The sequence below is a fragment of the Corapipo altera genome, unplaced genomic scaffold, assembly GCF_003945725.1.
Source record: "Corapipo altera isolate COAL_440 unplaced genomic scaffold, ASM394572v1 48b, whole genome shotgun sequence".
Lineage (NCBI taxonomy): Eukaryota > Metazoa > Chordata > Aves > Passeriformes > Pipridae > Corapipo > Corapipo altera.
The window spans coordinates 12876709-12889678 of record NW_020884884.1 but is presented as its reverse complement, the minus strand read 5'-3'; the positions used below and the strand labels follow the sequence as shown (position 1 = coordinate 12889678).

General features: G+C 41.8%; 1 protein-coding gene across 1 annotated transcript in view; it reads left to right on the top strand.

The window, feature by feature from the left end:
* The first annotated feature begins 394 nt into the window (after positions 1-394).
* Positions 395-12970, top strand: part of GLP1R (glucagon like peptide 1 receptor) — an 88704-nt gene continuing 76128 nt past the window's right edge. The window contains exon 1 of the mRNA XM_027641597.1: positions 395-496. Coding sequence (XP_027497398.1) covers positions 425-496 — 72 coding nt within the window. The 5' untranslated portion in view covers positions 395-424. The remainder of the gene's footprint in view (positions 497-12970) is intronic.

Here is a 12970-nt window from a genome sequence, read left to right as displayed (position 1 = left end):
TTATTAAAACCTAATAAAACTCGGACGTCACGAACAGCATGAAGGTCACCAAGATGCACAAGCGTGAAAAGATTCAGAGTCAAATAAAAGAAAATAAGAAGTTGCGAAGCCGGGGGGGGGGGGGGGTGGCGTCGTCGCAAAGGCGCTTCCTCGGCTTTTCTCTTTCCTTTCCCTTCCCTTCCCCTCGCCGAAACAGCCCTTTGCGCTGCCGACTCCTGACACCCGCCCGAGCCCCGCGGAGCGACCCCCCCACGGCGGCGGCGGCCGCGGCTCCCCATCCCCGCCGGGCGGCGCCGGGCCGGGCCGGGCCGTACCTGGGCCGGCCCCTCCCCGCCTCCGCCGCCGCTACAAAAGCGGCCGCCGTCGCCACCGTGCCCGCAGCGGAGCCTCGCCGGGCCCCCGCGCATGGGGGGCCGCCCCGGACATGCCCTTCTCGCCGCTCGGCTTCGCTCTCCTGCTGCTGGCGGCCGCGGGAAGGTCCCTCCCGGCGCGGCGGGTGAGTGAGTGCCGCGCTGAGCGGCGGGGGCACCGGTCCCCTGCTCCTGCCCCTGCCCGGGGGGCGCTGCCCCTGCCCGGCCCGGAGCCCCGAGGGGATCCCGCGCCCCCTGTCGGTGCTGGGCCGGGGGCTGCGCTCCGCCCCGTGGAGCGGAACGCGGGAGCGGCGGGAGAGCTGCGGGACGTGGCCGCGGGTCCGGGCGCACCTGGAAGAGAAGTGGGAAGTTTAAACGCGTTACTTTTTGGGTTCCCGCGCCAACAACTGCGGCACAACGAGCGGGCGCTGGAGCGCGGGGACTTCTCCGCGCGTGGGTCCCTGCGCGGGTCCCGGGGGATCGGGGATGGGAGGGAGGCGAGTTTGAGTTTAAGGCGAACGGAGTGAGGAAAGAAGAGGAGATGCTGCTGCTGCGAGGGCATTGCCCTCGAGGTAACGCTCCCCCCGTTACCGACAGGAAATAACACGCGTGTCTGTTTTGTCAAACAGATGTAGTGCCGTGGGAAAACCAGAGCAGGGTCGTGGCGGGCGATCGTAGGGTCGGCTGTGACACAGCGCGAGGCTGGGAAAACAAAATAGAATCTGTGTGAAGAGCAAGGGGAGGTGATGGGGAAGAGGGAGAGAATGAAGGAAGGGGTGATGAACGGAGAAAGCTGACTGCGATTTGGTGGATTGGGGACAGAGAGAGGCAAGAGACTGGTGGGGATGGATGGAGCTTACAGCGTTGGAGGTAGCAGCAGGAGGCTACTGCTATAGGGAGAACAAGGACAGGCTCGAAGTGGAGGTTGTGGGCTCCAGAGGTGAAGGAAAGGACAGTGTAGCTGATGATAAACCAAATGTACTGCCTATGCGGTTCCTTTTCAGTTGCTAAAAGTTTTTGAGGTTACAGATTTACACAGAACAGCTCTAAGGATCTGTTTAATACCCAACTAGATCTAAGTCTGTAGGGTTGTCTTACTTATTGGCTTCTGGGTTGTGTTTTGTTTCTTTTTTTGGTGGGTTTGTTTTCCTTGCTATCTACTTCAGGCCCTTAAAGGAGCAACAGGCACAATTTGCATGAGAGAAGATTCTAGTTAGGGAAATATCTTCATCATGAAGATGATCAGATTGAAACGGGAGCCCAGAGAGGCCCAGGGAGACTCCACCTGGGGAGGTGTTTGGTATTTGACAGGATAAGGCACTGAGCAACCTGAGCTTGTACCACAGAGTAAACTAATGGTAGGGATAGCAGTGGTAGAGAATCAAAGTGAAGTACCTTTTCTAGCAAAGGGGTCTCCTTTAGCTGGATGCAGAACTGGGGGCAGGTGAGAAGAAAGAGTCTTCTCTGCCCTCAACACTATGACTTCAATCATGCAATAATATGTGTACTTTTATAGCTTTTTCTGACACTAGAGGGTCTTATCTGACAACTTCTCTAGAGTAGTAGTGCTTGTATTCTGAGAAATTGTACAAAGTACTCTGCTCAATCCTAACTGTATGAAAGCATGAGATCTTGGTTATCCAGATTCTTTGTTCTAATTCCACTTAGAATAGCGTTAGAGGTAATATTTAAGGGAAACTGAAACCCAGTAGTGGGTAGTAAAATCTTGGTTAAAAAACAGTCAGTTGCGAGGTCTTCTGGTTTAAATACACAAGACAGATGTGAGAGGAAGGTAGAATAACTTAATACAGAGTTGGGGGAAGAAGTATTTTATTGGTGCTATGACTGCTGTTTTACTTTGGCCTTCCCTATCTCTCCCATCAACTCCTCAAAAAAGTGAGAAAGGGAAGAAGAGTAAGCTGAGAATGTTTGTAGAAGGAAGAAAAAAATCTGAGCTTGTGCTGCTTACATGCCATTATCTTAAATGCAAGGTGACTGGAAATTCCTTAATAAGTGTCTAGATCTTCCTTACAGCATTGAGGATAATAAAATGACTGAGATCTGGTAGCACATGGCTGCATTGCAGAAACTTACTACTAATGACTAGCCTGTGTCCTTTACCTGCTTGGCCTTGAAGAGCGATGCCCTGATGCTGAGAGAGCTGACACACAGCTGGCCACTGGTTCCCTACCATCCACTTCTCTGTTGGATTTGGATTTCACATCCTGGTTTTCTATGTAGTACTTACGCTCAAAGGTTTGATAAGATAATCTTGAAGAAAGTAGTTTAAATGTCAGTGAAGAGCAGAAAGGAGCTATGCCACAATTCTTAGCTGGGGGTTCTGTTCTTCAGACTACCCTGGTGCTTCTGTTCCAGAGCCTAAACGTGAGTAATACAGGCACCTGAGTGGAAGTACAGATGAATTCAGTGGAAAGGTTACACATCTTTTGATCTCCTCACCTCTTATTTCTGAAGTGCTCTGGTATGGGAATAGAAGAGCACTCACATCAATATCAACATTAATTAGAGTGTAAGGGTACGTGGATGTTACAAACAGAAAAGTGACGTGGAAGCTAACAACTCCTTTCAGAAGCAAGGATGGGGAGTTGAACTACATCTTTATTAATAGGATAAACCCCCTTCATACTTAGGTTGGCTGGAAGTTCTGAGTTACTCCTTTTCTTTCCCAAAAGCTTGCATAAAGCTGTTGCCTGCTCTCTGCAAATCAAAATGTGCCAGACCAGTCTCAGCAGCATGTACTGACAGAAGTATAGAAAGCAGTGGAGGAAAGGATTAACAGACAAGGTCTGACACTGGGCTACCTTGTTGTAGTAATTATTCAAGGATACTTGGCTGGTTTCTAGGTAATGGGCTTCTTTCCCAGGAGTATGGCCAGATTCTTAAAAACTTAATATTTGTAGGCTACTTAAATTCATGCCTATATTAGTATGGTGTAAAACTTAAATTAGATGATTGTCCTATTAAGTAATTCAATACAGATTAAATTGCTATCCCACATGACTAAAACCTGTATGTATTCATAAAACAATATGTGTGGGGGGGTTGTTGTTTGCTTTTACCTTTTTTTTTTTTTTTTTAGAAACAACTGTAATTTTATAAAGCTAGTGACTGTGTTTGCTACAAAGACAGATGGCCTAACATAGCAAATCTGGTTATACAAGCTAAAAAGGAGATACTTACTTGTTATAATATCCCAAACATAACTACATTGGGGAGGACCAGGGATGGCATATGACATTTCAGGCTTAAGGAGCCTAGGACAAGAGCATGTAGTGACAGGACAAGGGGATTGGTTCCAAACTGAAAGAGGATAGGATATTAGGGAAATGTGAGTGTGGTGAGGCACTGGGGTGGGTTGCTCAGAGAAGCTGTGGATGCCCCATCCCTGGCAGTGTTCAAAACCAGATTGGATGGAGCTCGGAGCAACCTGGTATAGTGTGTGGCATCCCTGCCCATGGCAGAGGGTTTGGAATTAAATCATCTTTAAGGTCTCTTCCAACCCAGGCCAAAGGAATGGACTGTATTTCACACAGCAAAATGACTTGGCCCTTGGCATTGTTTTAAAGCTCTGATGTCTTTTCCAGGAAAATTTAAGTTTGTGAAACAGCTTTTAAATCCTGCCACCTTCCCCATAATTCTCTTGCCATTACTGCACCAGCACCACTCCACACGCACCATCCTGCCTCCTGCCCAGACTAGGCAGCAATCTGAAAGAGTTTGGACGAAAGTATTTGAGGTAAAGTGCAGGTAGATACATCTGGGCACGGAAGGACATGTTTCATGGCTGTACAAGTGCATGTAGCTGTCTTCTGTGAGAAGAAAACTTGTATTCTCAAAGTGATGGAAGTGATAGAGATTTGCAAAACTAAAACTCCTGCCCTCCAAAAGTTGTAGCTCTATAGCTGGGATAAAGTTTAGTGAAACTGGACCTGATATACAAAGCATAAACAGTTGTCTGCTGGCTGTCAAACAGATTTTTCAAGGTATTGTATCATATCCTGTTTCTGTTAGTCTGTCAGACTAAATAGGGCTTTAATTTGCTGCATTGATTGATTGCCAGTTACTTGAGAGGACACACCAGGAGGAGCTGTTATCTCTGAAATCACAGGGCCTTTGCTAGTTTATAACTTGGAAAAGTCCTTTTCAAAACTGATTGTTTCCTTCTGTGATGCTGTAGGGAAATGAAAGCTGTTATGTTTTTGTTTGGCTTCTTTCAATAAAGGCTTTTGTATTTCTTTCTCTGTGGTAAACCAGTGTAGGTACTGCCGCCAAGGCTGACTGCTGACGTTTTCTTGGTGCAGTACATCAGTTCTATTAGTTTGTGTCTTAACAAAAGTAAGTGTACACAATTGCAGGGATGTCTCTGTTTCTGGAAAAAAAGTTGTCAGCTCAATAGATAAGAGACCTTTTATTTAAGTTCTACAATATTGTTTTCTTGTGAACCTGAATTAAAACATCAGACAGGAACTCCTTTAAATAAATAAATCTTCCTAACTTAGCTACCAAAAAAAAAAAAAAAAAAAAGACCAAGTTTATTGCTTCTATCCAATGCTTCCCATTAGAAGAGGAATAGGGAAAACAGTAGCTAGGGTTCTCTAGCTTGTCAAATGGAAGGTAACCCCTTCAAATGTATAGTTTTATATGCAGTAACTTATAATGGGTGAAGAAAGTTTGCTGTTGGTGGCTGAATACTGCTCTTTGATGCCTCTTTTTTTTCAGTGTTGGAAACTGGTATTTATAAATTTCAACCACACTGGCCTGTGGGCCTGTGATCGCTGCATTGCGGTGATCCTTTGCGGTGAATATTTATGAAATGCATGTTGATCTTCACAGGCATGAGGAGAATCTCCAGGCAAAGTTGCAGCATCATAAGAATCTGTGGTTTGTAAGCATAGAAATGGAAACCCCACCTCTTCCACTGCTGGAGGAGAGTAGATGACTGTACTCTTAACTGCTATGGATATGGATCCATGCAAAGAAGAACTCCCTGCAGTTTTACTGGGACTTCAGTATGCCTGCCAGTGCTTCTGGGGTACAGTGTGGCCCATCTTTGTGGAGAATGAGTGGATTTGCACCAGTTGTCTTCCTCTTAATCTTTATGGTCTTACTGTCTTAAAGAGACAAGCAACTCCCGCTGCCCTCTGATGCTTGTGAATGAATCAGTACAGTGATAACATAAACAGCTCTTTCCCAAATGCTTACATGAAACTTTGTGAGCAGCCCCCACAGGGGCTTCAAGTATATCTTCTTAAATACTGCAGTTATGTATAGAAAAGACATGGGTTTAATTTAATCGAATGAACAATCGAAAAAGTGGTAACTGGGTAGGGGAAATTGTAGTTTATACATGTGGAAAAGAATAGTTCCTTCAGATGGTCATTTTACTGACTACATTTTATTGCTGTTTCACCATAATTGATTGTTAATGGATTGCTGCCTTATTGCAGTCTGGTATTGACTGCTATTTTTCTTGAAATTGATTGCATTTCATTGTTACTTCACCCTCTTGCCATCTTTTTCCTCAATTGTTTTATGCTGGCATTTCCAATTACCGTATTTTTGTCTTATGCTCGTCTGTCCCTTGAGCTCACTGCATTCACCTGTTCTGATCTTGCCTTGTCCTGCTTACTCACATGCCCTGCTAGTCTTCCAGTGCCTTCTTTGCCTTCAGGACAATTTTTGAAACTTTCATTCTAGTCTTGAAGTGTGGTTTTAGCTGTTGTTTGTTGCTGCCCTTTCCGTTGCTCTGTTGCTGCTCTTATGTGTTCTCTGCTGCACTGTGGGAGAAGTTTAGGAAAATGAACCTGCTTTCTCATTGTGCTTTCTCATTGTCCTTCTTATATTGTAGTGCTCAAAACTGCACACAATATTCAAGGCGAGGCCGCCCCAGTGAAGAGCAGAACGGGACAATCACCTCCCTTGACCGACTGGTTATGCTTTGCCTGATGCCCCCCCAGGACACAGTTGGCCCTCCTGGCTACCAGGGCACTGCTGACTCATATTCAACTTACCATTGACCAGGATCCCCAGATCCCTTTCTGCTCCATAGTTAACAGCACTCACTGCTCATGGTGCTGGCCAACATCACCTGGATGCAATTCATCCTTATGTATTATTTAATTATGAAAACTGAAATTTTTGTTTGTTTGTTTAAAGCATATTCCAATTGTTTCATTGCAGCTCAACTTTTTTGCAACTGAGTTTCAAAGAGTTTTTCATGTGACCAGACTGAGTCAAGTTTTGGATGTCTCGTGTCTTTTATCAACTCAGTCTTTCTTGACATCTGAAAGAGCCCTGAGTATAATGAGTGTAATTGGACTGCATGACAATATAGAGTGCAATTGGGGAATATAAAGTACAGATGACAAGTAGGTGACTTGTCAACTGCAGCAAGGGGGACCCAGTCCTCTAAGAACCTCTTAGAGCAAATTAATCAGAGGATTACCTTATTACCTTGGTAGGTGTCAAGACCTGTGACCACCTTAAAAAAACCCAAAAACCAAAAAACAAAGCAACAACAACAAAAAAAACCCAAAACCAACCAACCAACCAAAAAACCAGAAACCCACCCTAAAACAGAACTGAACTTCAAAAGCATTCTAGAACATTTTTTTACTTTGATGTTTCCTGTCACTGTATAAGGCATTAGGAGGACAATAGGTGAGGTGATATGGTATGTCCCTGCAATTGCAGGGATCTTATGACCAAGTCTTTAGTTTTTTTTCGAGATGACATAGTCAGCTTTTATTGGAGAGAAGAAAGGGTGAAGGGTTTGTGCTGAGTTACATGGGGAGACTGTTTCTAACCTAGTTGTTAGATTCAAGGCCATGTATGCACAATGCATACAAGAAAGCATTTGATGTCTGTGTTAGCAGGAGCCGTGGTAGACATGGCTAAATCTTGTATTCTGTGCTGCCAATCATCTCTAAAGCCCTATCTCTGGGAAAGGGTTGCAGTCATTAGACTAACTTCGTCTTGACTTTTGACTAGCACCCTTCTGTGATATTTGGCTCTTTCTTAGCTTTTTGTTGAGTGGAAGATAAATCCTAGGCACAGTGTGCCATGTGTGTTGTCAGCAACACAGCAGATTTTTTTTTGCCCCCTCCTATAAAAGAGACTAACTCTGAACTATGGCAGATAAAGTAATTGCAGAAAACTTGCTCCCTTCGGGTGGTGTTTCTGGTCTAGTTTTCTCCTTCTGCAGCTGCTTGGAAGAAATTCTGAAGTATGGAGTTAATGTAACTATTACACTGCAGTGTGAAAAAGTAGTAATTGTTGCCTTGTGAGCCTTCTGGGAGAGACTGACATGGCTGATATCTGCAGGCTTCTGTCATAAGATTAATTTCCTGATATGCACAGACTCCTGGCAATGCAGTAGACTCTTCATAGGTTTTCTTCAAGATGGAAATTGATAAGTTTGTTTGCTCCTTTGACATGTCTAGAGTGTTGTACAAAGGCTACTGAAGAGTTGCTGTAATTCATTTTGATATGCAGAAAGGGTTGGGTGTAGAGAAGCATTGACAAATATCAGATGTCTTTACACCTAATTGGAGGGGGAAACCAGGAAACTCAAAAATCTTGGTTTATAGGTTAGAGAATGCTGTATTTAAGTACTACTTTACGAAATTACTGATTTACTCATCGCAGTGTGACCTTTGTGTTGTTCAGACTGAGTGAGCACCTTGAAAGCTAGAATAGAGTGTCAGAGCAAAGTACCTGTCAAGTTTGCAAAATACAGAAACCTGTTGCCTTTATGGCTGGCTGTGACTTCTCTACAGACTGATCATTGTGCTGGGATGTTCTGTACATAGAAATCCAAATTTTGTGCCTTTCAAAGAGGGTGAAAGACTAGACATCAGTGCTTGAATTTTTCCCTCTCTCTCAGTATGTGAAAAGTGTGGGGGAAACCCCAACATCTAGGAAGGTAACAACTTGCCTCATGTGCCCTAGTATCACTAGAGTTGCTACTGCTGTTTTGGAAGGAGCCAGACCCTGTAAAAACACCTACACTTTCACCTAAGTCACCTCTAAACGTTTTGTGGATATTGGGTTACAAATAAGATTTACAACTGTGTATCGCTGGATCAATGATACTCAGCTAGGTGAATCTGCATCTGCCTTCTTCGGTCCCATTCCTGCCAAATAAAAATGTTCTGCTGTAAAAACCTAGTCATGCAGAATGAATGAAGCTTTTAGTTTTTATTCCTTGAAATGGGAAAATTAAACGTGTAGTATTTAGTCCAAATTATTTGAAATAGCAATTGGTCTTTGCTTTTGTCAGATGCTGTGATGCCCTGTAATATACTGCTCTTTCCGTTACTGTTTCTTAATGAAGACAAATTCATTAAGTGCCATTTGAAATGCGTCACTGTAAGAATAACAAAAAGATACCACTCCCTTTAAACTTGGTGGCGCTGCAGGCAGAGTACTCTCTGGAAAAAAAGACAAGACATTATGTTCTGTTTACAGTTGACACTGTGTAGTTATGAATTGCACATCAAGTAAATTAAGATGTGTTTGTAGTGGACCTCTTTCAAAAAGCCCTAAATTCTTAATATTTATGTTTATTATGTTTATATATTAATATGTTCCTTTCTCTAAAGGAAACACGGAGCATCACAGAGATGGCATGGATGTCTTTCAGATATAAAGATGGTGACAAATATCCTGTTTGAATGGTATTTCAGAAAACTAAATTCCAACACATTCGTTGTTGTGATAGATGTGCTTTAAGTCTTCATCTTGGCAATTCTGTTTATTAGTTGAATTGAGCTAAAAGATGACACTGGAAACTTCAAAAACCTGTGTTCAGTTGCACTCAGCTTTGCTCTCTATGGGCATCCAAGAGGCAGCAATTTTATCTTTTAACTAACTTAGTTAAAGGATAAACTTGCATTAGAAGATAACTTTAAAATAATTATTCTGTAACTATTTAGAATAATTATTCTGTAACTGTTTAGAATAATTATTCTGTAACTATTCAGTATGCTCTGTATTTGTTCATTGGTCTTTGGGGATTAAGACACCTGGTTGTAATGAATGAGGCTATTAAAGCTTTGTAGAATAAAACTGATTTTATTACTAATGAGATTTAAGATAAAGGAATGCCAGTTTAATAGTTTGAACTCTTCACTTAATGGCCTTGCTGCAGGAAACAAAGCTGGAGTTGAAAGCTGCATCCTCCCCCTTGTTTTTATGTTTAAATAATATTGGTGTCTCAGAGCTGGAACCATAGAATGGCTGAGGTTGGAAGGAACCTCTGGAGGTAAACTGGTTCAACCTTCTTGCTCAAGCAGGGCCTCCTAGTTATTTACTCGTGTATTTCCTAATCTGTTTTGCTACTTGCTTCTTAGAGTAAATGAGTGTTGGGACATCCTCTAATGGTTGAAGGAAGCTTTCATCTTGCTCCTCACTCCTGCCTTCTTTTGCCCTCTGCCACTGTTCATCTTTCTTAATTAACTATAAACTGAATTTGCATGTACTATTTCACCAATCAAAGCTTTTTTTCAAGGTGTAAAGGTCTAATAAATCTCTTATATGGTGCCTGCACTTGCAGACAAAGGTTTTCTTCCAGAAATAGCAAATGGAATAGTCAGGTGAGGAAAGAAACAGAGGTGTCTCAAGATCTGTGTTTAAATGTGTCTCTGTGGCCTCCATGCAAGACTGGTGGAACATCTTGTGGCTGATAGATGACAAAAAAGTCGAGGTTTGGGCTTAGGGGGGGTGTTTGCTTTTTTTCTTTGACTGTCTGACACAGAAATATTTAAAGTTGCAGACTTTTAATATATTATTCTCTTCATTTTGTGGAGATTGAGTCAGGTGAGTAACATTCCTATGGTTTTATGTTTTAATTTTTGAATAGGGAAATGGTTTACTGTGTTGTCCTCCATTTTGCATAGAAAGTAGGAGCTGTTGTCACTCTTGCTTTTAATAATAAAATAGGATGACCACATGTGCATGTTGCTATAATGCAGTGAGTAAAAAGACCCCTTCCAAATACCTATTATGGGGAAGGACTGGTAGTGCTTTTTTCTATGTGCACTTAATTCACCAAATCTGTGTGCTTGCATACTAATATGATGGGTACCTTGGAAATACCTAATAGCTAAAGAAAGTAATATATAAGTATGAAAGTGGAGTATGAATCGCTTTTTATATTGAGCTGGGCTTGAAGGACTGTTTGTCTGAAGATGTTCTCAGTTCCTGTATAATTGATTGCTGGGGGAGGAGGGGCTAGAGCTGCACAGTAGACATCTTCATTGAGACTATTTGTACTGTTAAGCAGTATATTCTTTAGAACGAGTCACTTCATAACAAACTAAGCTGTTGGTGCTACACATCCTATTTAGGGAACTTATAGGCTGTAATATTGGGAGAATGAAGCTAATGTAAACATCATTTATAGTTCATGAGGTTAACTTTCTACTTGCTTAAGCTTTCAATGATTAGTTTCCTTCATATCTGTCTTTTGTATTGCCCCTTGCATGTAGAGTTCTCAGGTTCAGCAGCTTGTTTCACAGCCTGGCTTTAGTCATTGCTGGGTGGTGTCTCCTGTTTTCTTTGAAAATACTCAACAGTTTTTATTCAACCAAAAGACTTACAGTCTTCTTTAATCTTGGCTTTGCTATTCAATCTGAGCTGCTTGGCGTAATGCTTAAGTAAAGGTTTAAAGAAGATTCACATGCTCAAGTAATTAATGAATATGCCTGTACTTAAAGAAGGGGAAGAAGAGAGAGCCTTTACTGACTGATCAAGGAGAAACTGAATTTCCAATTAGTGTGCTAGAAAGTACTTGTATAAAAATCCTGAATTCCAAATATTTTCTCTTGTCCCCAAATTACATCTGAGATGCTGATCTTTATGTTGATGCTGCTTTATGGTTTCTGGAGTTTTTTGGTTTGTTTTTAATTTATAGCTGTTCTTCCCTCTTTCGCCTAGTTTTGTCATACTGGAAATATTTGGAGCAAAATCAAATTCTGGTAAAAACCAGATTTATTACATTATTCAAAGTATCTGTATCCTGCTCAATGGACAGCTGTGATCAGCACAGAAGAAAAGTATTTTGGGAAAGACAGCGTGGACAGCAGACTATGTCATTGGGAAAGAAGAAGATAGTTTCATAGCAAATTTGTAACAAGCTTGGAACACTGTCAAGTACAGGATGACAAGCAGCAGACGTGGAAACGTTCAACTTCCACTACCATTGTGATCTAACTCCTTTGCACTTATTTTGCAATGCTTATCTTTTATTTAGTTTTATGATCCAAAGTGGAAAAGAAACTATTTGAACAGTAGGGAATGGAAAGTGTCAGCTTACTTTGGTTTTGACTAAATCATTTTCTCTTTAACCTTCTTTTCCCTCTCATCTATCTCTTCCTCCACCCTGGCGCCTTCTTAAGTTTTTGACTATTTCTGGTCCAAGTAATCTGACGAGAGATGTTCTGTGGGTTAGTGTCCTTTCCATTAAAAGTTGTGGTAGAAACAAAGCAGACAAGCTGTCCTGTCTGCTGTGTGTTTGTGCGGTTGCCCAAGCTGCTCGTCTAATGGGCTTCTCCAGGGAGCATGTCCCAGCTCTGGCCAGTGTTGTCTTCCTGTCTTCCATGTAGTGAGTTACTGCCTTTTTTGGTTGTGTTGTTTCCTCCCTTGAATTCCATGAAGTCGATGCTTCTGAACAACTCCAGTTAAGACCAAGATTTTTAGGATTTTTATTCCCCCCCCCCCCAAAAAAAGAAAAAAAAGCCCAACACTTGTTTATATAGTGATCAGCCTAGAGAGATTCTGGACTCAGCTGGAGTCTCATGAAGTTGTAGTGAAGAGCATTTGTATTTTTTTTTCTTTTGAAAAGCTAATGAAAATGTCCTTTTTTTCTATTTTCCTGCTCCTTTTTTAAACACTGTGTAGCTAAATGAGCCTTCATTTTGGAGATAGGAATTGTAAAGGATGTAACTTAAAGAATTTGTGACTTGCTCATTTTAATAGTCGGAGACTGATGAATAAAGGATTTTGTGGAAGATTTGCATGCACAAACGCTTACTTACTGAATCTAAATAAATTATGATTGCCGTAAAGGAGGAGGGTGCATCTTACAGTGACCTGAACAGAAGCTGTTCCTGCAAGTTGTTGGAACACAGGATTTTTCATGTACCTGCCATTTCTAGCCTGGTTTTGGCTATGGGCTTTAAAAACATGATCAGAATTGACCTTTCCTTTCTTTTCCACTTAGTACGTTTAATTCTACGTGGGTAATAAGAATATTTTGCTCACTTGGTAAAATCTTAATTGCAGCATATTCTGTGGTGTTTACATACCATGTCAATCTTAAAAGTCTGTCTGATCTCCTAACTAGTTCTTCATATGGTTTTAAAATTTATGATTTTATTACTTAGTGCCGAAGAATAACTTGGTTTATTTTGTAGTTTAGTTTTTATTTTATCTTTTTTGTAATTATTTTTAAGGAGTATTGATGATTGCTTTCAGCCTGTTGAGAGCTAGGTGAAAGCTTAATAAGATGTGGAGAGAGAAAACGTGTAGTGAGTTTCTTTTAAAATGTGCTCTTCTAACTAAAGTGCAAGAGCATCTCAACAGCTTTGGAGATATTA